The following is a 26,808-nucleotide window of genomic DNA, read 5'->3' as shown; positions in this document are numbered from 1 at the left end:
AAATACACAATAAAGCCATAGGATTATTTCCATTGTGGTCCTCTACATGCATAAAATGAAACGAACAGTTCCAGTGGGAATAAAATCAAAACAAGCAACTCACACCCTACAAATTCCTATGGGATCTCAATTGGAAAGCCACTTTTTTACTTCTTTTCTAAAGGGCCGTGCCTCCTGTAATTGCTTTATATGATCTGGCAATCCATTCCAAGCAACTGCACTCGAGTACAAAAATGAATTCTTCCCAACTACACTTTTAAACCGGTACAAATATATATTATTTGTCCTTGCCCTTGTAGAAATACAGTGAACATCTCTCACAAAAACATAGTCATGCAAGTATTTAGGAACAGACACTTTGACGTCACAAACCACCTTGTAACCAATCAGATCAACGAGTGATGAGGTTTATAGTTAATCACGCTGTCTAAAAGTGAAGTGTCTTGAGTTTGTGTTGGCCAAGTGATTGTAATAAAACATGTTGACTGACGGCATTATCAGGAAGATAATGAACAATACGACAGCCGGCATTATCAGGAAGTGTGTGAGAGCTGACAGCAGTATATCAGCTTCCGTCACGCCTGGAGCCTCAGCGAGTGTGTGAGAGAGCACAGTTATGTTTCCGTTCGGGTGTGTGTTTGGCTACAAACTGGAGAAAAACACATTGATGTTGTGTACCTTGTGCACATGTTTGTTAGTGTGTGTGTGTGTGTGTGTGTGTGTGTGTGTGTGTGGGCGAGCTGCCCAGAATTCATTTACAGCACATTTGTGCTCACATCAGTGAATCTAGCAGACGAGAACGAGCTCGGCGACGCCAACATCATCAAACGTCAAAGAAACTATTCAAACACTTTACAATAGAGACAGAAATAATTTATTACATTTCATTACATTTACGAATACATTAATAAAATGAAAGTTGTGTTTGTTAATATTAGTTAATGCACTGAACAGCTGCATATTTCCTGTCAGCTTTACGTTTTTACTAAAGTTGTAGTTTGGCTTTTTTAATTTTGTTCGATAAATACTTTAAACAAGTTTAGTGCTGTCATCTTCCCTCGTATTAAAAGATTAAAAAAGCATGAAATATTTTACTTACTGTATATTTTGATGGTTTATTGAGACATTAGAAACACAGGACATCAGTTGTCCTATATAATACACGTTCATGATGTTGAAGCACTCGTGTCACTCGTGTACAGACTCATCTCACTGCAAACCCGCATTTACAGTTAAATTACAGTACAGTAAACGTGTTGTGAAATCGATATGATCTGGGAACCAATTACTGTTCCGCTGTTATGTTAAAGTTACTGACACGAAGAGTGTGTGTGTGTGTGTGAATCTGAAGGAACAGATGGCGGGGACCACGGGAATCATCTATAACACACTCCTCAGGACACACACGAGTCCCTGAGTGTGTGTTTGTGTGTGTGAGTGTGTGCGTGCATGCATGAATGTGTGAGTGTGTGTGTGAGAGTAAAATTGAAACAGAAATATCTGAACAACAGACAGCCGTCAGAGATGAATTACGAGCTGTTTATTTGTTATTGTCAGCGTTGAAGACCGCCGATGATGGCCAGCAGAGTCACGATGAAGAACAGAGGACCACATGCTGACTTTACACACACTAAACAGAGGTGAAGATGATGATGGTTTATTGGAGATGTCTGGTCACCATTATGGTGATCAGTGTGTCCTTTAGTTGGCATATTTCTGTTTCAATTTTACTCATTTTAAATGGTTTTTTTTTTTTTACATTTTCTTTATTAAATTGGTCCCACTTTATATTAAGTGGCTTTAGGTACTATGTACTTACATCGAAAACCCAAAATTCACTTTGCGAATACAGTGTGCAGAAATATTCTTGTAAATAATTAATATTTTAACACATAAAGTGATAATATAGGGATGAAAGAAAGAAGAAAAGAAAAAGTAGTATTAGTGTGGTTAAGGTTCAATTATTGCGGTCTTATTAAAATAATAAATAAAAGGTGTCCATACTGCAAAAAAATGATCAGTCTCACTTTAAGGACAATCTCATGTTTTCTAGTTGAAGGTCCATAACATCTCTAATCAGGGCACACATGGTTGACTTAAGGAATTAATTTGATTCATTCTTACTCACTTCTTGTGTTAAATTTAATTAATAATATTGCTTGTAATCTGTCTGTTGGCACAGTTTTATTGAGTAGATAGCGTATTACTTATACAGTGACGTTTCAGTTCCCAATAAAAGCAATCAGCTTAAACTAAATCAAGATGAGAAATTCAGCAATATGTCTTTAAAATTATTATTCTATTTCAGCATTGTTTTTATTTCAAGTAACATAAATGCACAGTGTGGTTGTAGTTCTCTGTAATAAACAACCCTACTGGTATACGAGGACACACACACACACACACACACAGCAGATGCTCATCAGCTTCATTGGTCCGGGTCTGGGGTTATGACTGATGACATCGATCACACGAGGACAAATATTGCTCTGTTGATGAGACACTATAAAATCAATTAAAAATCATGTCAATCATTTGACAATCATTGGATGGCACATTTAGGATCAAATATTAAAGGCTCAATAACAAAACAGAGAGCTGTCCATGATTACGAAATGAAAAACATCTTTAGAAATGTGCTGTTTGTACTCTAATGTTGTTTTCATCCCATAAACATGTATATATATATATATATATATATATATATATATATATATATATTTAGGGTGTTTTCACACTAGAAAGAGGAAAATGACACGATCTGTCCTGATCCACTAGTGCTCAGTGTTCACACCAAACCTAAAGATGCAGAAGGATAAACTCACGATCTGATTGGACAGATTTTATGACGTTCCCACACCTCCCCATCTCCTGAAAATAAATAAGAATCGGAGCCAAAATAAAAAAAATAAAATAAAATGTAAAAATAAATGAAAGAATCTTTAAGTAAAGCTTAAAGCATATATTTCCAGGGAGGACGAGAGCTGTAACTATACTATTCTTTTAAAAATAAAATGATTATTGAAACTTCAGGCAAGTCACGACTATAACAGTACGACACACAGGAACAATATCACGGGTCACTTTCAGACAGCCAATCAGAATCCAGCATGCTTTACTGAGGTCGAGCATTTAAAGTGACGGAAGACAAAACTGCAGCGCTCTTATAATAAACAGAGCATCATCCTCCGCTGGGGTGAACACACACACACATTTATATAGAGGGGTGTAAGAATACACTAATATGGATTGATCAAACACAACGCATCGATGCCACGTCCTTCATCTTGGCGCTCTCAGCGAAACGTCCGTCTACACATTTACACTGAAGCGAACATTTCCGTTCCTCACCAAAACAACTGCTGGAGTCGGTCTATAACAATAACTAATATATAAAAAAATGTACTTCACTTAACTTAATTTTGTAAGTTACCCGAGTTATTATAACTCAATGAAAACGCCCCAGCTGTATTTGATTGATATTCCTTGGAATGGACTTTATGAAAATGAACAAGCCAAATTGCAAATTAATATTGAAAACATGCAAATGAACTCTTCTGCTGTAAAAGAGGCATGCAGTCTTTAGTTTCATGCAAAAAACAATCATGTTATATATTTTAGTTGCATTTGTGAGTTAATAAAAACACGTTGTGTAAACCTGGCTTTTTAACATATAAATAGCGATAAATTGATGGATACAGCCCTGAATCGAATCATAATCATATTGCACACCGTACTGATGAACACTGCTCATATCAGTCTGAATTACAACAAGCCCTAGAGTGAGTCTCTCTCTCTCTCTCACTGTGTGTGGGTGTCTCTCTCTCTCTCTCTCTCTGTGTGTGTGTGTGGGTGGCAGAGTCTGAATCAAAGGTCCGGGTCTCTAAAACTGTATGACAGAGAAATTGAGAGTGAACTCTGAGAGGCTATCGGGAGCAATGCCTTATGGGTAAATCTGTCCTTCCTGGCCTTGGTGCACTCTGGGTAAACATGACCTCTCCTGACAGACCTCAAGCTCAGAGCGCGAGCAAACACAAGACCGAGAGATGAGGGACAGGAATGAAAGAGAAGCTCGTGGGCAGAAGTACGACGGCCTCCGCGAGAGGTTAAACTGAAGCGGACACACACACACACACACACACACACACTGAGCAAGAGCAGATCTCTGTCAAACCAGCCACAGAGAACACACTACTGCAACAAACACATTCAAGAGTTCGGGGTCGGTGAGAAATGAGTCTCTTCTGCTCATCAACACTGTGTTTATTTATTAATATAATAGAAATATATTATTATTCCATCCAGTGTAAATCATCAGTTCTCTATGTGAATAAATGTATTCCTGTGATCTTCATCATCATCACTCCAGTCTTCAGTGTCACATGACCCTTCAGAAATCACTCCAACATGAGCATCTGAGAAACTTTTTGCACAGAGAGAATATTCACAAGGAGAAATATTTGCAAATGCACAGAGATTTGACCGATAGCGCATATAAGCATCACAGATCGACCACTGGTCAATGCAGAGAACACACACACACACACACACACACACACACACACACACACACACTTACAGTGGCTGGAACTCAGTCAACGGCTCAAAGTCCAGCGTGATGCGGATTAACTTAGAGACGCGTCACATGATGACCTCCTGACACTCCCTGACTGAGGCGACCCCACACACACACACACACACACACACACACACAGGTTTCTAGTGTTTCATATAAAGCTAAAATTATTACTAGACTAACTCTAACTCTAACTTAAATATTCTTACACTTTTAAATGGGAAAAAAGCTTTACAAATATTACATATTAGTATATAGACTTCATCTATGAGTATTTTGATTCATATTTCGGGACTTTGACAACAGTACAAACTTTAGGGCAGTGTTTGAGAGCAGATGACTGGGATATGATGAAGAAGATGAAGAAGATGATGATGGTTTCTCAGCTATGGTGGGTCTCATCTCCATTCCTCATCAGGCCCTCAGCAGTGTGACTGAGACCGTGACTTTACACACACACACACACACACACACACACACACACACACCTTCTCACCAGAAATATCAGAACTGACAGAACTACAAAATACAGCCAATATTTACTTCAATATTCCAAAAATGTTTTTTAATTATTTCATCATGTATGTCCATCCATTGAAAGTCGGTGCAAACTAAAAAAAAAAATTGTCTTAAATTTATCATAAAATAAATCCATATTAATCAAGCAGTTCAATCAAGTGTTCTTCAGAGACATGATCTGTAACGATGAACTGGTTTCGAGCGCTCGGACACACACCAGATCAAACCTCACACACAGCACGGCTTCAGTTTGCCATATGTGTGTGTGTGTGTGTGTGTAATGAAAGGCTAAAATCAATCTGTCGATTCAACAAGCCCTTCAGATTTGAGTCTCTCGATGATGCGATCAATGCAGTTAGAGTTAAAAGTTAATAATGAGTGAAAAATGACTTTAATTTCACTCAGTTCCTCACACACACACACACACACACGCTTCTTGAGGAATAATCTCGATTGATTTCTCTGATTAGCTCCGCAGGATCCGCTCTCGGGACCGCACTGATAGAGGACCGTCTGAACATCTGGAGTCTCCAACTCAATCCCTGTAGCGACTTTTAAACTTCCTTCAATTCTGTTTTTGAAAATTAAATTTCAGAAATACACCCAACTCCTTCTAGGCCGTTGCTCCATTTTCATGAAAACCAAACCGGATCGTCTTCAGGCCATGCCGACAAAATGTTATGAAATTAAAGTTGGTTTTTGAATAATGCGTGAATGAATTCAACACAGTGCATGCCAAAATGGACACGAGGCTTTATCTCCACAATGCACCAAACTTGGTGTGTGTTATGACAACCATGACTTAAGGATACCTGCACAGTTTCAGCACAGTGACACCTAGTGGTCAGGAGAAACTCTAAAAAGTTTGGCTAAAATCACCCAAAAATAAAATAAATCACTGGTCTCTTTAGATTCAATGCATCACGCGGAGTCAAACATTTTTCTCATATCGGCTATATAGAATTTGGTTGTAAAATGCAATATTTTACCAACACGTTGGTGTATAGTTGTATAGAACATAGATGCCAATCGACTTCCCGTCCGCCATTTTGCTTTCCTTTAAAAACCTACTTTTTCCCAAACTCCTCCAAGACCATTGCTCAGATATTCACCAAAATCAAATCGTATCATCTTACGAATAGACGAATAGACGAAACCACTTTGTACTTTGTATACCTAATGATGCCTCGACATCTCGACACCAAACCTGTGTCATCGCCACCTCACTCGGACCACAACACATCAGTCTGGTCACAGCGCAACCTATTGGTCGAAAGTGATAAACCATTAAGTCATATTACTACTGATCAGCTAACGACAGCTAGAGCGCCGCGGATGATTACAGGACACTTGTTTATCCTTGTTACTCCTCCTCAATGCTGTGGGATGGGCGATGTGTGCTCCACAGTGAAGTAGAAGAACACGTTGAATGCACACACACACACACACACACACACACCTGCGCTTCTCCATATGGAAATCACAGGTAAAACATCAGTCGCGTCAATTATAAATGCTGCCACCTGCTAACCGGCGCTCTCATCAGTTGCTCTATGTGTGTGTGTGTGTGTGTGTGTGTGAGCAGTCAGGAGGGAGAGCGGCTTGCATAATCCAGCCTTTGGCACAGTGCCACATCATATCTAATGAGAGAAAGAAAAGGGCTACATGAGATACAACACTAGGGCTAAATTAAGAGAGACAAGACTGTTCCTGCCTACAGGCGCACACACACACACACACACGCAGCACCTCACAGAACACAGACGATAAACGCAAGTGTGTAATCCATCCGGCAGAAGCTGAATCCTCGCGAGAGCCGCCATTGTAGCGGGCCATCACCTGCTGTTAGCATCCCATTGACTCCCATTCATTTTGGTGTCACTTTAACAGCGAATAACCGTACATCTGAGGTGTCCAAAGACTTCATTCGTCCATTATTTATTTCTAAAGAAACACGACATTGAATAAAAAGGCTCAATTACTTTGTATCTTACATTACGGCCCGTAGAAGCTGTTTTTGTGAAGAATCGGCTAACGATTACGTCATAACCGCGGGACTCTCTGTCGCACAGTAGATACATTACCGTACAGACAGGAGGAGAAGCTCAAGCCAATCTTTACAATAGTCTCATCATTAAAACAATTCAGACTGATCTCATGGAGTAGCGTGTGTATGACACGCCAATTCGTATTTCCATTTTTGGCGTGCTATCAACACGCATAATCGCTTTTCAGCGTGTTTATGAACGCCGTTGACTTTATTACTGTATTATATAAACATATGACTTACCTCAACCCCGTCCCTAAACCGACCCGTCACTGGGGTTAATGGCATTTATGACTGTTCTCTTACCATCCTAGGAAAGAAAGAGATCGCTCCCCAGATGTAGATCTACATTTTGCTTTGTTTTGGTCAGACATTCGACAGTAATTGATTTATTCTTTGAAAATGTTATATTATTTTATGCAATTGCAATGCCTTGATTTTAGTAAAGTTTGTACACAGTAGCCATAAATGCATAATTGGCATAATTTCTTTCGGTGTTCCGGTTTTCGGTTTTCGGCCTTGGTTTCCTCTTTTTCGGTTTTCGGTTTCGGCCAAGAATTTTCATTTCGGTGCATCCCTATTTGACAGCATGAACAGACACGCGGAATGACGCGGACGTTAATGGCGTAGACATGCATACACGCAGATAGCTGAAAATGCGTCAAGATAACACGCCACTTGACTCGAAATTGGCGTGTATGTTTATGCAAAAGTCATGATGTTATGTTGCACAATTATATATATATATAATGATAATTTGATGTAGCCAGTTCTGACAGATCTTAAACCCATCATGTTGATCAGTGCGCATCTGAAGAGTCTCAGCTGGAGGAAAGAAAATATTATTATCGGTTTTGAAATATCAGCCAAATCTTCTTATTAACATTAAAAATGAACATGTATTGGAACAGCGATATGGAGACGTGCATCTCTAGAAACACTGGAGCAGGGGCTGTGGATGCATCACAAACTGCTCAAAACTATTGGTAAATTGTTTAATTGAATTATTATTATGCAATTATTGACCACGCTCATATCGGTCCTGGCCTACTAGTGGCACACACACGGAGATGAGGTGTGCTTTATTCCAGTCTCAGCTAGAATGAACTCCTAAGTTTAAACCCTCATTAGCATTCGTGGCGATCGGATCAGAGCTTTAGCAGAATTTGTGGCCTTGGATGAATGAAATATTCAGAAGTGCTTCAGTCGGGTGGATCGACTCCTTCAGCCGGGCCTCAAGAGGGCAACAGCCCTGAATTATTCAAGTCTTTCCCAAGGTGCAAGACACACACACACACACACAGATTAACACTCCAGTTAACATGAACGATAAAACTCCTACAAGAAAACACTTTCCCTGCTAAAATTAAGTGAATCTTTTCTTTATACGTCACTGATTTAGTTAATCTGTTACTCTAAAAGTAACTGCTTCACCCGCGAGGACGACGGAGCGTCACACACACTCTCTCAGAGTGACACACACACACTCAGAGCGACACACACACTCTCTCAGAGCGACACACACACACACACACTCTCTCAGAGCGTCACACGGCTGTTCCTCTTGCTCTGGGATCAGGAGAGAGTCGTGAGCGCTTGGGGCTGCGAGACAAAGGTCTCTCTCCCAGCAACAGTGAGACACACACACACACTCGAAGCAAACTCTGGTGTGTGTGACCAGTGTTTGGCTGAAGAACGCTCCTGATGGACGACTGATTCTGGAGGGACTAACATGGCAAACAACAGCACTAAACACCTAATGTATTCTGGGAAAAATGTATATACTGCATATTTTTGAAAAGTCAGCTAATATATAATATAGTGCAGTAGTCAACATTCGAAGTGGATCAAAAACCTTCAAAGTTGTATCTAAATAAATATAGAGAGGTGTAAAGGTCAGGCAGGTTCGGAAAGTCAAAGTCCTGGTCAGTATTTTGTTCCATTAATAATCAGCAGTGTTTGCTAATTAGCAGTTTCTCAGAACTAACGAGTGACAGCCGGCTCACGTACGGCAGGACTTTTACTTCCTGACCCTGGACTTTACGCCTCAGTGTGTGTGTGTGTGTGTGTATGTACTAGAGCCAGACCGATATATCGGCCGATATTAGGCATTTTGCAAACTATCGGTATCGGCAGTTATTATGACGATAAATGAATATTTCGAAAATAAAATTAAAACGGACGAAACACGCTTCAACCATGTCACGAGTGTTGGAGTTGTATGGTTTGTCCACCAGAGGGCGCTCTACACCGTCCCTGTTGGCAACACTCGTTGAGTTGGTTACGAGACATACATTGCTTGAATAACAATTAAAAGAACATCCGCATCAGTTCTCTAAACTCAAATAAGCAGGACAAAAAATAAATAAATAAATAAAATATCGGCCGATATATCGGATTTTAAAACCCAAAAATATTTGTATCGGTATCGGCCTTCAAAATCCTTTATCGGTCGGGCTCTAGTATATACTTATATAGTAGTTTTTGTGTGCTCACTGCTAGTTCAACATCTACCGTTAGCATGATGAGGCCCGACACATTCAAGCGTGCTAAAAAAGCTTCGACATTTGCAGGGGATAAAGAGTCTTCATAACAGATCCAAGTACGTCATGCTGGGCCTCAGTGATGGCCGAAGTGACGAAGCGGATGAACAGAGGAACGTACAGTAGCGGGAGCGAGCGCTCACAGACGTGCGGAGACATGCACTCCACTCCTCCTCAACAGCAGAGGAAACGGCTCGTGTGTGTGTGTGTGTGTGTGTGTGTAGCAGAGCAAACCGAGACACACTTCAGATTCAACAGCTTTAATATTCAGACACTACATCACATTACAGCCCCTTCTGTTCATTCATCCGCACTTCAGTGACTTTTCCACGTACGATTCAATCTTAATTTTCAACATCGCGGAAATCAAAGGGTCGCACTGAAACACTGCAGGTGGGATGAGGGATTTGCTGCTTCAGGAACGACATGTGAAACTAAACCTCACAGTTCTGGTTTCTCCAAAAACAAATGTGGGATTTAAAGTTAAAAGTTTATCCCTTAAAACTCATCTCTGATCACCAAAATGACATATTTAAAAGTTTTTTCCTTTTAAATATCTTGAATGTAACTCGACACCCTTGCCTCATTTAGAATGTGCGGTTCTATGAATATGTAAATGAGCCCCGCCTCCACTCAGAGATCCACTGGTTGTCGATCACACGTTGATCTGATTGGTTACAAGCATAGACATATACACTAGACCTCACCTTGGATACGGCAGTTCATTAGAACGAATGCGTCAATAGAGCCGCCATCTTGAAACAGGGGAGCCCCTCCACTTTAATGCATCAGACACAGGTCTAACGCAAATACAATCACCATAAATCATCACGAATGCGATTTTTCTTGTTTTTTTGGTTTGTTCCAACGGTCAGACATGTATTTATCATTGATTCCAGAAAGAAAATTTTTTTTTTTTTTTTTTTTTTTTAAAAACATTCTTCCTAGTTCAGATTTCATCCGTGAACTTCATACGCTGCACAAAAGTCCGCCACCATCAATGAATTCGAAGTAAAGGCAGAGATAGCAGCGTTACCTAGCTACTTCCTATGACAAGACCCCTGTTCCAAGATGGCGGCGGTTTTGACGCATGCTTAGAACCCCAAGGTGAGGTCTAGTGTATATGTCTATGGGTTACAAGGTGGTTTGTGACGTTAGAAACACCAAAGCGTGTTTTTGAGACTGTCTTTGGTTCACTGCAGTTTTAAGGAGGAAATACTCAGCAATGCTGTCCACTTATCAACGCACACACGGTGTGTGTTAAAGCGGATTAAACACACCACATACACACACACATAAACAACATTAAAAGCTGGGACTTTAAGGCCAGCAAAATACCGTACACAAAAATATTTGTCTCACACACTGCGGGCGCGCTGTACAAACTGTGACAATGACAAACCGTAGTACTAAAAATGGATATAGTGATCTATAGATATCCACTGCAGCAGACGCGCGTCTCCAAGACCTGAGATTAAACTGAGCACACACACCAAACTTCACGTTACACACGCTCAGAAATCAAGACAAACTTCTCCCTGTTGGGTCTAGTCCACGGACAGATGAACACATCTCTGTTTAAATAATCATTTGTGTGTGATGCTTAGCTCAAAAAGTAGATGAAGAATCAAAAGTAAGATTCGAACTCAACTCAGTCGTGTGGAGTGTGTGTGTGAATGCTGAAGCGAGCTCCTCACGTCTTCACACAAATCTGTCAGATAATGCTGGTCTTGGCAAGTCTCCCAGTAACACTCAGCTACTTCAGTGAGACTAAAGAGTTAAACACGTTTATCAGTATATTGCATCCGTGCGGCTCTTAAAGTGACAGCCGCCTAATATTCCTGCTACTGTTTCTGTTTTATTACAAAGTTGTTAAAAAATAAATAAATAATCACACTGCTCTTGACTGAATAACTTTAATAAGGATTCATTCATATATAATGTATAAGAACACAGTGCTATTTTACATCTGATTATTCATGTTCTCTACACTTTTAAAATTAATATGCTTTATCTAATCAAAAAATATTGTGGCAACAGATTACAAGCAATATAAGTAAATGTGAGTCACCATTATGGTGATCGGTGTGTGTTTTAAAATGCCGGTTTTCTCCTTCAGTGATTCTGCTTGTTAACATCAGCTGTCTTCAATGTTGGCAATATACAATAAAGAGTTCTTAATTATTTGATAGATATTTTTGTTAAATTTTCTGCTGTAAACTTGACTCATTTTAAATGGTTAACTTTTAAGGAATAATTTGATTAATTATTATAAATTTAATAATATTGCTTGTAAATCTGTTGCCACAATTAGATAAAGCATATTCATTTTTACAGTCTACCTGGAAATTACTGTTAGACTCTCCTTATTTTATTTGTATGCATCTATTGCTTGTAATTGGATTATAGAGAGCCGAAGTTATGATGTCACTCTGTAGGCCGAAACGCGGAAGTGAGTTAGCATTTTAGCATTACGATACCTTCGCTCTAAAGTCTGGGATTTTTGAATGGGTTTTTGCTAAATCGCCTGAAATAAGGTCTGTGGTGAACAAAACCTCTAAATATGATTCACGTTTTGATCTCTGACACAGAACACACAGTTATAACCTGCTTGTGGTTTTTTTAAACTTTATTGTGTCTGATTGTGTTTTTTTAAAATCTTTATATAGGCTTCAAAATGTATAAATTTTGGATTAACTTGTAAAGATTATCTTGCTAGACAAAACGTGTAAGGGTCACAACTCTTAGTTGAACACAGATCTTATTTTGTGCAATTTTCCAAAAGTCTATGGGGGAAACGCATTGCTTTTGGACCGAGGGAACCCATGCGCCGCTAGCTTCCGGGTCGTCCTACAAAGTGACGTCATCACTTCGGCACTCTATTTCTTCTTATTTTATAACAGTTTACTTGTCTTTTACAATATTTAAAAATGATATGAGTTTGTGTCATAACTTTATTTGCTCACATGGTGGAAACGACGCAGACAAGTGTGAAGGGCTAGTGCAGTAACCAGGCCTGTTGTAATGATTGATTACTGTTTTGTGGGGGGTGGTGAACGTTTAGTTAACCCTTGTGCTGCATTAGATTTTTAACACCGTTGAGTGCATTAAGGACCAAAAATGGCCACATATTAAACATTGCCTAAAATATTATATATTATTATTATTTTCCACTTTTACCAAGTTAAATCTTTTAACCAGCATCAGTCCTCATCATAACTACCAAAAATGTATTCAATTTCAGGATTTTAACCCTTTAATTACCAGTTTTGTTTGCGAAACCATCGATTTGTATAAGAGGAAAAAACACAAAAATTCAATTATTTTCAATAAACTAAATGCAAAGAGAAAACTTTAGATTTGGATTATCACAGTCCCACTTTGCAAAAAATCCCATTTAGCGCGTTAGAGACCAAAAATGGCCACCTATTAAACATTGCCTATTGCCTAAAATAAGGTGCATTTCCACCCATAGGGAATAAATATGTAGTGACGTCATCACTATATAATGCAAATATAATGCTTTTGCTTCAAAATGAAAGGATGTTTGTGCAAAAATCATGTTTCATGTATTACTGACAGCCTCAGATTTAAACAACGTTTTAATGGGTTTCAATGGGCCATTTTTGGTCTTTATGGTGCTGAGTGTTACTATTTGATCTACACAGTGTGTGTTATACATATTTTGCAAAATGGGATCACATTTTTTACATGTATCCAAAAAGTCAGAATTTTGCCAAATTTCATACCATTTGCATTAAAACAGCCAAAATGGTCAAAGAAATTAAACTGCAAAAGACCAAAAATGTCCCTAATGCAGCATAAGGGTTAATGTTGTGTGTGTGTGTGTGTGTGTGTGTGTGTTGTGAGGTTACGGAGTTGGACATCTTCAGTGATCCGCCCGCTCACGACGGCTAAATGATGTCTCTGTGATCGGGTCGTGTTCAGGCTTGCTCGCGTCGAGCTCTTCCCGCTTCACCACACAACTATTGACAAAATACTGTACGCGCACCCCTTCTGAAAAACTATTATTAAACTATTTCATTCATATGCAACCTGGCAAACATTAACAGGGAGAACTCTATGATAACATGTCTGGGTCATTCCCCATTAAGATCAGCATTTTATTGTAATTTCCGGTAAGGACATACTCATGTTTTGTTGATATCCACGAACCACTTATTAAACCCAAAAACAATCATTGTACAGTTTAATTGTGTGTGCAGTGCACTGCAGTAGACTAGTGTTAGTTCACCCAATTATCCTGAGATTTACACACTCGACCCGTCCTGTGTGTGTGTGTGTGTGTGTGTGTGTGTGTGTGTGTGTGTGTGTGTGTGTGATTTTCTTCTTTTAGCCAGACACAGTCAGAGTTTTATTAAAGGAGATGAGCTTTATAACGGCAGTGAATGGAGGATGAGATTTTGATGCCCAATAAAAGCGCAACCATCCATGATAACAGTAATCCATCCGGCTCCGGGGTTTAACAAAGGCCCTCTGAACCAGAGTAAGAAACAATATATGAAGAGTTCAGATGCAAAAGCCTCTAAATGCCATTTGAAATTTTCTTCTAAAATGACCATTTTTATCAAGCTTGTATATTTAAGTTCAGAAATTTCACTTAAATGACAATTAATGGGTAATCTTCATTGCCATTTAAGTGAAATTACTGAACTTAAATACAAGCTTCATAAAAATGGTCATTTTAGAAGAAAATTTCAAATGGCACTTAGAGGCTTTTGCATCTGAACTCTTCATATACATATTTATAGACCATTTCACAAGATGTAAACAACACTGGTCCAGAAGCTCTTCCTGTTTCAGTTTGTAACTGTTTTCTTTATCTCACATGTAAAGAAAACATCTTAAAGATGTTTGTTTAACTCTTTGATTCAGTTTTATATGTTCTGTTGGTTGTATTTCATCCCAGCTTTTATGTAGTGTTAAAAAACTGAAACTGGACCAGTGTTGTTCTATAGCTTTATCAACTAACATAACCACTAGCTTTCAGAAGACGGCCATATGCGTTGATTTAATGGCGAAAGAGTGACTTTTGACCCGACCCATGGACAAACACAGAAGCACAGAGAGCAAAACATTGTTAAATGCAAAATATTGTAAAAATATATATACTTTTTTGTTCAAACACTGAGGCAAATACGACAGACACATCGCCCGCTGATGTGAGATTCACCCAGAGAATATCAGACGAGCTATGCGTCTATTATACCTGAAAACATGCACATGGTTCTTTAGCAAGGCAAATAAAAAGTCCAAATCCTTGTAAACTGGAAAAGAGGAGAGGACAAACTCGCAAACCAGCTCAAAATGTCCACTTTACAATCAAACCATCTTCTGTATAAGAGCATTTCCCTAAACACATCATCATGTGTCAGGCTTCGTGTTTCCAGACGAGCAACGCTGTCAGTACAGGATCAGATGACTCAAACACACTGGAAGAGTGGAAGTGAACGTGACATGTGTAGGCAAACCATACTCAGCATTTAAGACACACACACACGATTGGGGGTTTGAGCTCTGATTGAGGATCGAACCTGCAACCTTCAGGTTACCAGTCAAACTCTAACTATTAGGCCACGATGAGGATGATGAGGATGAGGAGGATAAGAGTTTTGATGTCTATGGATGAGCAAAAGCAGACGTTCAGGAGCACATGAAGTCACACACACACACTTTAATGCGCTGGAGTGAAAACACAAGTGATCCAGTGAGAACACGGTCCAAACACTGGCCACGTAAACACTGGACACCGTTCTGCTGTTCACACTGGATAAAGCGATTCACCGATTCGATTTGAGACCCAATCAACTCTGGCATTAAAACACTCGAGCACACATGTGTAAGCGTACCACACACACACACACACACACACACACACACACACACACACTGCAGAGTAAGCAAGGAGAAAAAGCCCAACAGAGCAATTTTGGAAGCTTTATCGCTACACACACATTCTCATAGATCGCAAACACCACATATTCTCCGTGACTTCTTCAGCTGTCTTCTGTTAGTTAGAGGATCCCAATCACACAGATGATCCTATCCTGATGTTTGTAACACACACACTCAGACCTCATGCATTTCAAAAACATGCGCCAAACAGAAGACTGGAGCACAGCTCACATTAGCGTTTGCGCTGCTGGTTTGGAGAGAGCACGACCGCAGAAAACGCTTCACGGCGACACTGAACTGCTATTATCGGCATCGAGAAGTCTTTGTGTTGGTGAAACAGCATCAGGCCTGTGATAGTTTGAGGAGCAGTGAAGACAGAAGCTGCTCGTCGTGCGGAACAGCTGCAGCTCCGCATCTGAATGCATGACAGAACGCGGCGGAACATGACGCGTTCGAGCAGAACGCAGCGCGAGACAGCCAGTAAACACGGCTCTTACCTTTGGAATTGCTGAATGCGGTGTACCAGGATAACGATATCAATCCACACAACCCGAAGAGTATGACTGTTAGGAAGGTGCCATTTCTGAGCCTCATCTCCGGGTCCGCGCCGGGATCATGTCCGAACCGAACCGTGCGTGCGTGCGTTAATGACAGCGGATGAGGGATGCAAATGTGAGACTGTGTGTACAGACAGATGCCGCTTATAGGCTACAGGAGGGTGTGTGTGTGTTTGTAAGAGAGAGAGAGAGAGAAAGAGAGAGAGAATGTATGTATGTTCGTGCTCGTGCACGCGGCGCAGCTGCTCCTCCTCGCGGTCGAAGTGGAAACACGCGCGCACGGTTTATTTGTTCATGTGTAGACTGTTTTATTGAACATCAGTTTTGATTCAAAAAAAATATTTATGCAGAGACTACCAGTAAAATGGATAAAAACAAATTGGGACCAAAAATTGTGTTTTGCTGAAGTGTGTTTTCTGCTCTTTTTACACACACACTGAACAACATGAAGCATTGCTTGGCCACTGGTTGAGCTAAACTGGTATTATCTAAGTGTGCTGACAGATATTCAACATAATTCATGTGTGAGAGTCCAACAGAAGGACAAAACCAGTCAAATATCCACTGATCTGAGAACTGAGTTCTGCTCATTTTTATCACCATTTTATAAACTATAGCGAATAACCTGATAATGTGAGAAATGCTGAAGGTCTCTGAATAATTTTTTAAAGGTGAAGGTGTCTCATAATGTAAATAATGCGCCTGTATGTGATTTTACTGTGAGAAAAATATTTTTATTTATATATTTATAAAACATCTTATTATTAATATTAATAATACTTTTCGTTGTTAAGTTAAGGCTATGCTTAACACTACAAGATAGGCATTGAACATCTCAAGTACTTGACACCACATATCAAGTATATCTGAATATATCTTGATACAGCATCTCACTCTATACCCACATTTGAACAGAATTAATGAAAGTGAATTTATAGATTATAAGCTTCACATTTGTGCATTTAAACTCCTCAAACATTGCTCCTTATTCGCTTTGATTAGAAGTGCCTCACTGTAAGCTCGATGCTTTTAGAAAACAGGGCTTTTGTTGTTATCAGCATTCTGGCACAAATACTGTAGATTGAGCTAAACTCACACTAAACCAGAATATTAGTCTATATTGCTCTATTTAATTTATGTCAAATAACATTTTGCAGTCGCTGCAATATTCATTCATTGCATAAAATACATTTTGTATTCACCCAAATTTATTTTAAGATTGGACAATTATTTTCTTAACCCTTGATATACTTTTAAAACATATATTTTACTGCTATATGCAGTGTCGGGTCAAAAGGATTCGTTTATAGTAAATATACAGAGATATATAATCATTCTGTTTAAGACAGATGGATGAATGTATAGAGAGATAGATAGAAAGATGGATGTCCTGTAACACTGTTATACTCCACCTATAGCTGGTGTCGGACAGATGGATGGAGATGGATGGACTCGATTTATGTGCTTCAGTCGATAGTGCACAGATATATCCACATAAATATATATAGAGTTCAGATGCAAAAGCCTCTAAATGCCATTTGAAATTTTCTTCTTTAATGATGATTTTTATCAAACTTGTATATTTAAGTTCAGTGATTTCACTTAAATAACAATTAATAGGTAATTATCATTGCCATTTAAGTTAAATTACTGAACTTAAATATACAAGCTTGATAAAAATCATCATTAAAGAAGAAAATTTCAAATGGCATTTAGAGGCTTTTGCATCTGAACTCTTCATATCATTACTCTTAAAGAGAGGGGAGTTATTGACAGATATGGTTAATTATAGGATGAGTTAATATCGAGTTCTGCTGCACTGTAGATAATTAATCAGATATGTGATGTTTCAGCCTGTCAGTGTTTCATCTGAGACTCTGGAGAGAAAGCAGGCCTCGATCGCCCACTTTCAGCACTTCTACTGTTGAAGATCTGCCAAACAGTGGAAGTTTGAGTGGACAGATTATTTCTGCAGAGCTCTGTGCCAACACACACACACACACACACACACACACACGTAGTTTTCATTAGAGATGTATCTTCACTGGCTGTCTCTAAATATCACTTGCCTCATATTTGCATATTAAAACTGCGGATAGTTTGACTTGGCATCTGTCAGCTTGTAAAGTGAAACTCTCTGGAGAACCGCTAGTTTCTAAACAGACTGTAATGAGAGGAACCTTCACAACATGCCCAGAACATCTAACAGGAGTTGCTATAAACTCAGATAAGCACACCAGGTTTGAGTTTTGTACTCAAAGGATCTGCTGAGGGTTAATGTGCTAATAATCTGATGAAATAACCAATATTGCAGCTGGAATTGTTAACGTGTTTAAGGGAAATTGAATTTACTTAACAACCCCCGATAGCACACGTACATCACAGAGACGTCTATTTGATGTGTGTGTTTACATCTGGAAGACAAATTTTGTGTTTTGAGTGTTTGCTCATCTGCAATACGTCTAGGACGTTTCCTGTCAGATGTCAAATAGACATTTAGAAGATGTCTTTAAGATGTAATGATTTAGAATATGTTAAACTGACATCTTAAAGATGTCTATCAGATGTTAATAAACAGCAGATGCTTTAGATGAAGTGATCTTCAACAGACATCTTGCAGATACTTGTGCTATCTGGGCCTACTTTATTTTTTTTCTAAGCCTAAGCCTTGTTTAAAGGTTTTTTGGCTGATTTTATGTTGCATATTGAGGCTCTTAAATGTATAGATAATAAGAAATGCACTGACACAATTGTATTTGCTAAAGAATTGAAAATAATTGAACAGTGGAGATTTATATGTTTCTCCTTTTTCTCCAATACTGACTTGGTTTGTAACTTCTCATAGTTATTACATTTACAAATAGTTAAATTTAGCCCCCTTTATTTTAATTTGTTCTTTTTAAAAAAAAACTTTTTTCTTCCTTTTTTCTTTATATTTTAGTTTAGTCTCTTGTTTAATTATGTTAAACTAACTTTGGAAAATCTTGGATTCTTGTCTTTTTTGGATGTTATGTTAGCCTATTGTTTGTATGTTTGTCTAATGTCTAATAAAAAAAAATTAAAAAAAAAAAGCTTTTTCTCCAAAATCAACGTGACCTGCCCCTAGACAGCGCCATCTTGCGAGCACACTCGTGTGGAAGATCATTAGTCACGTGACACTCCATCGTGGACTGCAGGATGACCACTGTACAAACTGGTTTGCGTGTGTTGCCCCTTTAAGACGTTGCCCCTTTAAGACATTGCCGCTTTAAGACTCGTTGCCCGTTTAATTGATGACGCAAAGTGTTCCTGTGAGGAAGAAATGCGAGCTGATCCAAGTTGGAGTGTTATATGTGTGCGTGCATCCTATAAAGTGAGTTAATTCTTGTCATTATACACTTAGGAGAAAGTTCATATTGTAATCTTGTGTATAAGTGTTGTTTGTTGAAGCTATTGAAACTAAATTCGAGTGTTCTATGGTGCCTCTCTAACGATCGTTACATGCATGATCATATTCATATCTGCCGTCGAATTATGCGATCGTTGATCATCATACTGCTGTCATATTTTATGTTGAAATAGATTGTTTTCTTTATTTAATATGTTGGTAGTAAATTGCAAGTATAGGGTTGAGTTGATGGCCATTATAGTTAAATGGCCTATTCTGATGCTAATATTGCTAATCGTGGCACTATTGTATTTAACTCTTATTGCAAGTTATATTCCGCACAGATTGTATCATTGTTTATTGTATTGGATTGTTAGATAATTGGATCTGAAGTCTGTATTTACTTATTGTTATTTCTCTTTGTACAGACCACACACAAACATACTCCAGTAAAGATATGGAAAGAAATAACAGTGGTTGACTGAGTTCCTGGGTTCTGATAGGCCCATCCAGGGCGAGTGTTGCTTATCCTTCAGTCCTTAAGAGATAAAGTCAAATTACCAATTCCAAAGCCAACAAATGGTCCTTCGAGCCGGAGACACTTCCCTGGATTGAGATGTCAGCCAGTTCTACACCAGTAAACCCATCGGTTCGTCCAAAGCGCCGTCCAGCCTATTTACAAGATTATGAGGTGGATTTCCCACGTTTTCATAGATCAGCTTTACCAGTGAGTATTAGAGAAGCAGCAGTGGAGTCGTCTGATGATGATGATTACTCTCCATCACGTATTAGAGTATCTACAGCGAAACCTCAAAGAGCACAGTTTACCGGCTTTTCTGGCCCTCCGAGGCTGACTGAGCATCATGACCTCCCGAACCCTCTACAGCAGCGAATTTCTACCTCTTCTCGCCAGTCATTACCACAATATCTGAATCGACAGCTACAGTTTGAATCCAATGCAGAGTCCCTTCCACATGGTGATGGATACCAGAGTGATCAGTCAACTGCTAGCTCTATAAAGTTGCAAAGGATCTCAGAGGAGAATGCTAGACTCCATGAAACACAGCAGGCCATTAAAGCTGACCTTGAACGATTTGAGACGGCCAAAGATGAGTTGATTGAGCTTTTAAACAGAGCTTGTAGTCTCCAAAGGCCCTTATCTACTCCTAAGACCCAGTCTAATCGTCCATCAGTTAAATTTCACCATGCCGAGCATTTGAGTGATGAAGACTGGCCAGAGCCTCCTCCACCAATCACGTATGAAGAGCCCGAAGCTATGAATAAGCACAACAAGCAAAGGCTTTACAGCAGTACAAGGGCAATACCAACTTTCAGTTCCCGACTCACTTCAATGGAGAAGTCTATGGATTTTCACCATCCAAGTCAGTATGATGAGCATCTGAGGTATGGTCAATACCCTCCCCAAACGACAAGTCCTCAGTATGTTTATGACCACCCATGGGAATCATTCACACGTCCAAATTCTGAACATCACCGAATGGCATCCTATAATATGGCACCTTCCATGGCATCTATGGAGCTGACTGAGAAATATTACAAAGGACCATGCCCCACCATTCCATTCTTCCGCAACAAAGATCCAAGTGAGTTTGCTCGATTAAAAATGGCCTTAGACAACCTCTTGCCACCTGACAGTACTGAAATGTTCAAATATCAAGTCCTGGTTGACCATCTGAAATTGGACGATGCATGTCTAATAGCAGACTCCTTCTTGCACTCCCCTACACCTTACAGAGACACCATGATGGCCCTCAATGAACGGTTTGGTCAGCCCCACCAGGTAGCATTAAAAAGGATTGCTACTATTCTTGATTCTCCTGATATAAGCCGCAATGACCCCTCAGCCTTTGAAAAGTTCTCCCTTCAAGTGCAGTCTTTAGTTGGTCTTCTAAAGACATTGGGCCAGGCGGGTAGCATTGAGTTGCAGTGTGGGTCGCATGTTGCACGCCTCCTCAGTAAGCTGCCACCTGAAAGACGGGCTGATTTTCGCCGCCACATGTTACACCGGCCTGGGGTGACATACTCATTGATGGATCTGGCCGACTGGCTAAAATATGAATCTTGGTGCCAAAGCTATGATGATCAGTCAGCAAGAGGAGAAAGCCGACCCAAACGAGAGTCTCGGGTAGCTCCATGGTCACGCCGAACCACTGCCACTGTTCTGACTGGGTCTGGGAACAGTGCTGAGGTAGCAAATGCTACATATTCTTCTGATAAGGCTGATGAGAAAGCTAAGAGTAGGCCCTCAGTATATTGCTCTTACTGTCAGAGCTCTGATCATGCATTCAGTCAATGCCCCAAAATTCCAAACCTCACCAGAGATCAGCTCTCAGAGTGGATACGTGCCAATAGGAGATGCTGGCGTTGTGGCCTTGCTCATCAGGCTATCCACTGTGGTCTAAAGAAACCATGTCCGCTTTGTCAGAGAAAGCATCTGCGAATCCTCCATGTGGTAAACGAGAGGCCTGTCATAAAGGTATCCAAAACAGAGGCTTGCCTAGTCAGCTCAGCGACACAAATGTTGTACCTGAACAAACCAGTCAGCAGTAATAAGGTTTTACTCAAAATTGTCAGAGTGTTCTTACACCATGGCAACTGCACACTGGACACATTCGCAATCCTTGATGATGGTTCTGAGCGTACGATGCTCCTGCCAGAGGCAGCACAGAAGCTTGGCTTAAGAGGGACACAAGAAAGCTTAGCTCTGAGAACCATCCGTCATGATGTGCAAACCCTTGATGGAGCTTCAGTCTCATTCTCCATTTCTCCATACTCCAATCCGAAGAAGCGATATCTCATATCCAGAGCCTTTACTGCCCCACAGCTTGACCTCGTTGATCATTCTTACCCCATTCCAAAGCTGCAGAAGCAATACAAACACTTGGTTGGACTACCACTGCAGTGTTTTGAAAGGGCGAAACCTCTTGTCCTTGTTGGTGCAGATCAAACACACATAATCTCACCAATTGAGCCAGTAAGACTTGGTCCACCTGGGGGTCCAGCTGCAATAAGAACCAAATTAGGATGGACACTCCAGGGCCCTACCAGCCTGTTGGAGCAGAGACTTGAGCCAAAACAGTGTCTCCACATATCCATTCCTCTCAGCACTACAGAACTGTTCAAGAATGTTGAAAAGCTGTGGCAAGTTGATGTTTTGCCATTTCAGAAGGAAAGAGAGTACACAAGATCCAAACAGGACCAAAGGGCCATTGAGTTACTGGAAAGCAAGACAGTTCGTGTAGAGGTGGATGGAATACGTCGCTATGCAACACCCTTGTTGCGTAAATGTGACATGCCATATCTTCATGCTACTATGGAAGCTGTCATGCCACGTCTACGAAGTACTGAGAGGAAACTTGCCAAAAACCCGCCACAAGCTGAAGCTTATTCCTTAGAGATCCAGAAATTGGTTCAGTCCGGAGCCATCAGAAAGCTCCTTCCAGAAGAAATGGGAAGTGATGTTGAATCCTGGTTCATCCCACACCATATGGTGTGCCACAATGGGAAAAATCGTGTGGTGTTTGATTGCTCCTTTCAGTTCAGTGGTCTCAGTTTAAATGATTCACTCCTCGCTGGCCCCACCTTGGGTTCATCACTTCTGGGGGTCTTGCTCAGATTCCGTGAACATGCAGTGGCCATCAGTGCAGACATCCGGGGCATGTTTCATCAGGTCCGCCTTCTTCCAGAAGATAGACCACTTCTTCGGTTTGTCTGGCGTGACTCAAAGGAAAAAGGTCCACCTGATGTCTTTGAATGGCAGGTTCTGCCATTTGGCACAACATGCAGCCCCTGTTGTGCTACGTTCGCTTTACAACAGCAAGTGAGAGAACATAGCCAACCTAACGAAGATGTGAGGTTCTCAATCGAACGGTGCTTTTACGTTGACAATTGCTTGCAGAGTTTGTCATCACCAGAGGAGGCTAAGCAATTAGTTGACAAGTTGAGGGATCTGTTAGCTGAAGGAGGCTTCGAGTTGAGACAATGGGCCAGCAATGTGCCATCTGTCATTCACCATCTTCCACGTGAAGCCAGATCGGATGGTCTGGAACTCTGGCTAGCTCATGAAAGGACAGATGTCCAGGAGTCCACGTTGGGTCTTAGCTGGAATTGCCCTGTAGATGTACTGACTTACCGTCACCGGCCCATAAACCATGGCGCTCCCACAATGAGGATTATTTATAAAGTTTTAGCAAGTCAGTACGACCCCTTGGGATATATCCTTCCATTTACTACCAGGGCTAAAGTTCTGGTCCAACAACTTTGGAGCAAGCAGCACAGCTGGGATGACACCCAACTTCCCCAGACTTTAGTCCAGAGCTGGAACGAATGGGAAGGTGAACTTCAGTTTCTTCACAAGATCAGTTTCCCAAGGGCATATGTACCAACTTCAGTAGATCAGACCAGATCTGTTACAGACCTTCATGTGTTTAGTGATGCCTCAGAGAGTTCATATGGAGCAGTCACTTACCTGCGCACCGAAGATCAGCTTGGTAAGATCCATTTGTCATTCATACTGGCACGTTCTAGGGTAGCGCCAAAAAGAGTCCTGTCAATGCCTCGTTTGGAGCTCTGTGCTGCTGTAATCGGTGCTCAGTTGGCAAACCTGTTGGAGAAAGAGTTAACTTTGCCACTTCGCCACACAGTCCTTTGGACAGACTCCACCACTGTGCTGTCCTGGATTCAATCAGAGTCCTGCCATTTTAAAGTCTTCGTTGGGACAAGAGTGGCAGAAATCCACGAGCTCACCAACTTCACTGCCTGGCGATATGTGAATTCAAGTCAGAATCCTGCAGATGACCTCACAAGGGGAAAGACTCTGAAAGAACTTGCCAAGCCTAACAGATGGAGCCAAGGGCCCCCATTCCTGCTCCTTCCACCTGAAAGCTGGCCCACAAACCCTACAGAGCGCCCTGAGATTGACAAATCTGAGCTTAAGAAATCTGCATTCTGTGGAGTCGTAGCTGTAGAGGAACCAACTGGAAATAAGTACAGGACATGGGCAGAATTAGTAAAGGCTACTGCACAGGAGCTACATGGGGCGGCTGGACAGTCAGGAGAACCTACAGCAAGCATGTATCAAGCAGCAGAGACATGCATCCTCCAGAAGGTGCAAAATGAGAGTTTTCCGGAGGAATTACAACGACTGAAAGCAGGCAAGGCTCTTCAACATAATAGCCGCTTACTCACCCTAGCTGCAGAGTATGACCCGTCTACCAATCTAATACGGGTTGGTGGTAGGCTAAGACGTGCTGAAACATTAGATCCTGCCCTTAAACATCCCATTGTCTTAGAATCTAGACATCCAGCTGTGAAGTTACTCCTCCAGGATTATGATGAAAGACTCTGTCATCCAGGCCCTGATCGGGTATTTGCAGAACTAAGACGACAATTCTGGGTCCTAAGAGGAAGAGCAGCTATCCGCAGCTTACAACATGCCTGTATAAAATGCCAACGTCTGAGAGCCAAGCCTACAATTCCCAAAATGGCAGACCTTCCTTTAGCACGCTTGCGTCTCCACAAGCCAGCCTTTCATTCAACTGGGATGGATTGCTTTGGTCCCTTTCTTGTAAAGATTGGTCGACGAGTAGAAAAGAGGTGGGGAATCCTCTACAAATGTCTTACCACCCGGGCTGTACACATAGACCTTCTGTACAGTTTGGACACTGATTCCTTTCTGATGTCACTTCGGAGGTTTATTGCACGTAGAGGCTCCCCAGTAGAATTACTGTCAGACCAAGGAACAAATTTCCGAGGTGGGGAAAGGGAACTCTGGGAAGCATTTCAGAGTATGTCACCTGAGCTTCAGCAAAGACTTGCACCATTGAAGATTGCATTCCATTTCAATCCTCCTGCAGCACCACACTTTGGGGGAGTTTGGGAGAGGGAGATAAAATCCATTAAATTGGCACTATCTGCGACCATTGGAGCACAAACTGTCTCAGAAGAAGTACTCAGGACTGTGTTAGTTGAAGTGGAGAACATCCTTAATTCAAAACCCCTTGGGTATGTATCTTCTAATGTGGCTGATCCTGATCCGGTAACGCCCAACCTTCTTCTCATGGGGCGGCTAGATAACTCCCTGCCTGCGGTCATATACCCTAAAGAAGAAGGCTTAAGTCGTCGTCGGTGGAGGCACTCCCAGGTGCTTGCTGACCACTTCTGGTCCTCCTTTATCCGCCATTACCTTCCGAACCTGCAGGTCAGACAGAAATGGCACCGCACCTACCCTAATATAACCACGGGCACGATAGTCATGATAGTGGATCCTCAACAGTCCAGAGCACATTGGCCTATTGGAAGAGTTGTTCAAGTGCACCCCAGCCAAGACTCGCAAGTGAGATCAGTGGACGTACAAGTTCAAGGGAAGGTTTATACTAGACCCGTGGCTCGACTGGTGGCATTACCCCCCATCCCAGAAGATATGGAAGAGCCCGACACACCCCCTGCAGCATTGGTAACTAACACGCAACCATCTTGAATGTCAAATTGAACACAATTTGGGGGCGGCTGTACAAACTGGTTTGCGTGTGTTGCCCCTTTAAGACGTTGCCCCTTTAAGACATTGCCGCTTTAAGACTCGTTGCCCGTTTAATTGATGACGCAAAGTGTTCCTGTGAGGAAGAAATGCGAGCTGATCCAAGTTGGAGTGTTATATGTGTGCGTGCATCCTATAAAGTGAGTTAATTCTTGTCATTATACACTTAGGAGAAAGTTCATATTGTAATCTTGTGTATAAGTGTTGTTTGTTGAAGCTATTGAAACTAAATTCGAGTGTTCTATGGTGCCTCTCTAACGATCGTTACATGCATGATCATATTCATATCTGCCGTCGAATTATGCGATCGTTGATCATCATACTGCTGTCATATTTTATGTTGAAATAGATTGTTTTCTTTATTTAATATGTTGGTAGTAAATTGCAAGTATAGGGTTGAGTTGATGGCCATTATAGTTAAATGGCCTATTCTGATGCTAATATTGCTAATCGTGGCACTATTGTATTTAACTCTTATTGCAAGTTATATTCCGCACAGATTGTATCATTGTTTATTGTATTGGATTGTTAGATAATTGGATCTGAAGTCTGTATTTACTTATTGTTATTTCTCTTTGTACAGACCACACACAAACATACTCCAGTAAAGATATGGAAAGAAATAACAGTGGTTGACTGAGTTCCTGGGTTCTGATAGGCCCATCCAGGGCGAGTGTTGCTTATCCTTCAGTCCTTAAGAGATAAAGTCAAATTACCAATTCCAAAG

At 40.8% G+C, this 26,808-nt stretch overlaps 2 protein-coding genes across 3 annotated transcripts in view; one reads left to right on the top strand and one right to left on the bottom strand.

Annotated features, from left to right (window-relative positions):
* Positions 1-16,370, bottom strand: part of mgat4b (alpha-1,3-mannosyl-glycoprotein 4-beta-N-acetylglucosaminyltransferase B) — a 115,562-nt gene extending 99,192 nt beyond the window's left edge. The window contains exon 1 of the mRNA XM_039653736.2: positions 16,099-16,370. Coding sequence (XP_039509670.1) covers positions 16,099-16,195 — 97 coding nt within the window. The 5' untranslated portion in view covers positions 16,196-16,370. The remainder of the gene's footprint in view (positions 1-16,098) is intronic.
* A 2,975-nt stretch (positions 16,371-19,345) lies between these two features.
* On the top strand, positions 19,346-26,808 carry LOC120468233 (uncharacterized). 2 transcript variants are annotated; one of them, XR_005620209.2, is made up of 2 exons: positions 19,346-26,221; positions 26,665-26,808. XR_005620209.2 is itself a non-coding variant. In XM_039656919.2 (2 exons), the coding sequence occupies exon 2, from the start codon at positions 20,142-20,144 to the stop codon at positions 26,022-26,024; it is 5,883 nt and encodes a 1,960-aa protein (XP_039512853.2). In that variant the 5' UTR covers positions 19,346-19,510; positions 19,954-20,141; the 3' UTR covers positions 26,025-26,658. The 2 variants fall into 2 exon arrangements, 1 of the variants encoding a protein (XP_039512853.2); XM_039656919.2 differs by lacking the exon at positions 26,665-26,808 and having other exon boundaries at positions 19,346-19,510; positions 19,954-26,658.

This window comes from Pimephales promelas, chromosome 9 (genome assembly GCF_988280905.1).
Source record: "Pimephales promelas chromosome 9, fPimPro1.hap1.1, whole genome shotgun sequence".
Taxonomy (NCBI): domain Eukaryota; kingdom Metazoa; phylum Chordata; class Actinopteri; order Cypriniformes; family Leuciscidae; genus Pimephales; species Pimephales promelas.
Note: the sequence above shows the minus strand (reverse complement) of the source record. Positions and strands in the feature narration are given on the sequence as shown.